Genomic DNA, 4,128 nt, shown 5'->3' with positions numbered 1-4,128 from the left:
CATATTGACCTCACTCTCCCATGTGGACTCTTCAACTGGCCGATCCTTTCACTGAACCTTGATAGATGCAATCTCCTTTGATCTCAATTTGCAGACCTCCCTATCTAGAATAGCAATAGGCTTTTCCTCATAAGACAGATTCTCATCAAGAGGAATTGAATCCTATCGAATCATATAATTTCCATCACCATGGTATTTTTTCAGCATAGACATATGATATACTGGGTGCACTCCTGACAACCCTGGAGGCAATGCCAATTCGTAGGCCACATCCCCCACGCGCTTCAGAACTTCAAATGGACCGATATACCTTGGACTAAGCTTACCTCGCTTACCAGACCGCATCACACCTTTCATGGGTGAAACCTTCAACAAGACTTGTTCACCCTCCATAAAATCCAAGTCCCTAACCTTTTGGTCTGGATATTCTTTCTGCCTACCCTGAGCTGCGAGAAGCTTCTCCTGAATGAATTTTACTTTATCTAACGATTCCCTCAAAAGATCGGTACCCCAAGATCTCACCTCAAATGCATCAAACCAACCAATGGTAGACCTACATCTCCTCCCATACAGTGCCTAAAATGGGGCTATATCAATACTTGAGTGATAGCTATTATTGTATTAAAACTCTTCTAAGGGTAAGAATTTATCCCAATGACCACCAAATTCTATCACACATGCACGAAGCATATCCTCCAACACCTGAATCGTTCGCTCTGACTGACCATCGGTCTGAGGGTGAAATGCAGTACTAAGATCCAACCTAGTCCCTATTTCAGCATGTAATGTTCTCCAAAACTTAGAAGTAAATTGCGTACCTCTATCTGATATGATGGAAAGTGGAACTCCATGAAATCGAACAATTTCTGAGATATAGAGTCTGGCTAACTTCTCTGCATTATAAGTCATCTTAACCGGAATGAAGAGAGTAGACTTAGTTAACCTGTCAACAATTACACAAATATAATCAAACTTACCTAATGTCTTTGGAAAACCAACCACAAAATCCATTGCAATACTTTCCGACTTCCATTCAGGAATGGGCATTCTCTAAAGTGTCCCTCCGAGCCTCTGGTGATCATACTTTACATGCTGACCATTCAGGCATTGGGCAACAAAATCAACAATGTCACGCCTCATTCTACTCCACCAAAAATGTTGCTTTAGGTCACGATACATCTTGGTTGAACCAGGGTGTATAGAATGCCTTTAACTATGAGCCTCTGTAAGAATAGTGTGAATCAAATCATCCACACGGGGCACACATGCTCGTCTCTTAATTCTCAAAATGCCTTCCAAATCAATTATTGCCACTTTAGCATCTCCTCGCAATACCATATCTCGAATTCGGCTCAACTTCTCATCAGCAAAATGCTTTCCCTTAATCTTGTCAAGAAAAGAGGATCTTGCCTCCACACAAGCCAAAAATCCTCCTTTCTCTAGTACTTGCAGCCTCATAATGTCATTAGCCAAAGTCTGAACCTCTCTAGACAATGGGCGTCTAGAAACCTGTAAGTGGGATAAACTACCCATGCTCCCTGCTTTTCTACTTAAGGCATCTGCCACAACATAAGCTCTTTCTAGGTGATACAAAATAGTAATATCATAGTCCTTCAATAGTTCCATCCACCTCCTCTGCCTCAAATTCAAATCTTTCTGAGTAAAGACATACTGTAAACTACGATGATCTGTATAAACTTCACACTTGACCCCATATAGGTAATGTCTCCATTGCTTTAATGCAAATACAACTGCAGCCAACTCCAAATCATGTGTCAGATAGTTACCTTCATGCACTTTTAATTGCCTCGAAGCATAAGCAACTACACTCTTCTCCTGCATTGTCACTGCACCCAAACAAGAATAAGATTCATCGTAATACACAATAAAATTCTTACCTTCCACTGTCAAGGTAAGAATTAGTGCAGTAGTCAACAAGGTCTTGAGTTTTTGGAAGCTTTCTTCACATTCCTCCGACCATACAAATGGAACATTCTGCTTAGTAAAATTTGTCATCTGGGAAGCAATAGAAGAAAATCCCTTGACAAATCGACGGTAGTAGCTAGCTAAACCAACAAAGCTCCTTACTTCTTAAACATTAGTAGGTCTTACCCAGCTCTTCACTTCTTCAATGTTAGAAGGATCCACCATCACTCCATCCTTAGAAACCACGTGCCCCAAGAAGGACACTGAATCTAGCCAAAACTCACACTTGGAGAATTTGCATAAAGCCTTTTCTCCGTCAACAACTCCAATACAATTCTCAAATGCTCCTCATGTTCGTTCCTGCTCTTTGAGTATATCAGTATATCATCAATAAATACAATAACAAAGAGATCCAGGTATGGCTTAAAATCCCGTTCATCAGGCTCATGAAAGTAGCAGGGGCATTCGTAAGCCCAAAAGACATTACTAAGAATTCATAATGCCCATACCTGGTTCAAAAAGCAGTCTTTGGCACATGTGATGCCCGTATTTTAAATTGGTGATAATCGGACCTCAAATCAATTTTAGAGAAGACACAAGCAACTTGTAACTGACCGAACAAATCATCAATGCGAGGAATGGAATACTTGTTCTTAATAGTTACCTTATTCAGCTACCTGTAGTCTATGCACATTCGAAAACTTTCATCGTTCTTCTTCACAAATAAAACAGGAGCACCCCAAGGGGATGCACTGGGTCTAATAAAACCTTTACCTAACAACTCTTGAAGTTGGGCCTTTAACTCCCTTAACTCAGCTGGAGCCATTCTATAAGGGGGAATGGAAATAGGGCGAGTACTCGGCTCAAGATCAATACAAAAATCAATATCCCTATCCGGTGGAATACCAGGAAGATCTGCAGAAAACATGTGCAGAAACACAAGAACTATCGAAATAGACTCAATCGAAGGTATTTTGGAAGTATCATCCCTGAGATGTGCTAAGAAAGCTAAAAGACCCTTACTAACCATACTCCTAGCACGAAGAAAAGAGATAATACGAACTGGAGTGGAAATATAGTGACCCTCCCACACTAGAGGATCTGTCCTAGGCTTTGCCAATGTCACAGTTTTAGCATTACAATCTAAGATCGCAAAATTTGGAGAAAGCCAAGTCATACCCAGAATTACATCAAAATCAACCATCTCTAGAATAATCAAATCTACATAAGTATTGCTCCCCACAAAAGTCACAAGGCTAGACCTATACACCTTCTCAACTACCACGGACTCACCCACAGGAGTAGAGACGCTAATAGGCATGTCAAGCAAATGACAATGTAAATCAAGACAAGTAGCAAATGAGGAAGATATATATGAAAATGTGGATCAAGGATCAATTAATAGAGAAGCCATGCAATCACCGACTAAAAGAGTACCTGTGATAACAACATCAGATGCCTCTGCTTCAGACCTCCCGAGAAAAGCATAACAATGGGCCCTATCACCTGTCTGTCCATTGTCCCTACCAGGTTGCGCTGCAATAGTCCCATCTTGCCCGCCACCCCGACTGATTTGGTGACCACCATTTCCTTGGCCACCACGTCCTCCAGAATGGCGGCCGCTACCATTACCACCTTTACCTCTAGCTATTGGGTCTGTAACTCTGTTTTGGACAATATTTCCTAATATGTCCCGTCTGTCCACATCCATAACAATTTCTGGAGTCAAGCACAGGTCTTTGTGAGAATGACGAAGTCTGGGGATAACCTGTAAACTAAGAAAAATGCTGACCGATCTGCGATGGAACCCCAGCTATAGCCTGCAGTGAAGACTGAATAGGACGGGCTGGGTAATCTCCTGAACTCTGTCCGCTGGAGTAAGAACCACTAAACTCACCTCCCTTACGGAACTTCTAAAATGTCGATGTTGTGGTGAAGTCATTTGGCTTCACCCCCTCTACCTCTATCACAAAATCAACCACTTCCTGAAAGGATTTTGCTGCAGCAGCTACCTGTAAGGCTGAAATCATCAAATCTGACCTCAATCCTTTCACAAAGCGACGAATCCGCTCGTGTGGAATGAAGCAGAGCTGAGTGGCGTACCTGGATAGTGCACAAAATTTAGCATCATAAGTAGCAACAAACATCCTTCCTTGCTCTAGTCTCAGGAACTCATCTCTCCTCCTATCCCTCAAAGTCCGG

General features: G+C 41.9%; 1 protein-coding gene across 1 annotated transcript; it reads right to left on the bottom strand.

Moving 5' to 3' along the window:
- Window positions 1–1,209: 1,209 nt before the first annotated feature.
- Window positions 1,210–2,151, bottom strand: LOC138338428 (uncharacterized). Its single transcript, XM_069289386.1, has 4 exons — window positions 2,113–2,151; window positions 1,899–1,995; window positions 1,750–1,847; window positions 1,210–1,635 (listed from the first exon to the last, which is right to left on the bottom strand). The coding sequence occupies exons 1-4, from the start codon at window positions 2,149–2,151 to the stop codon at window positions 1,210–1,212; spliced, it is 660 nt and encodes a 219-aa protein (XP_069145487.1).
- Between the last annotated feature and the right edge of the window lie 1,977 nt (window positions 2,152–4,128).

The sequence above is a fragment of the Solanum lycopersicum genome, chromosome 9 (genome assembly GCF_036512215.1).
Source record: "Solanum lycopersicum chromosome 9, SLM_r2.1".
Lineage (NCBI taxonomy): Eukaryota > Viridiplantae > Streptophyta > Magnoliopsida > Solanales > Solanaceae > Solanum > Solanum lycopersicum.
The sequence above is the reverse complement of the archived record's forward strand: the minus strand, read 5'-3'. Positions and strand labels throughout refer to the sequence as shown.

Bases quoted from the DNA above. Each gene is read 5' to 3' on its own strand.
- LOC138338428 (XM_069289386.1), bottom strand. From the start codon at position 2,151: ATGGTGGATCCTTCTAACATTGAAGAAGTGAAGAGCTGG. The intron at 1,996-2,112 runs GTAAGACCTACT...TTTACTAAGCAG, and splicing joins TTGAAGAAGTGAAGAGCTGG to AATGTTCCATTTGTATGGTC. The intron at 1,848-1,898 runs GTAAGAATTTTA...GTTTGGGTGCAG, and splicing joins TCTTACCTTGACAGTGGAAG to TGACAATGCAGGAGAAGAGT.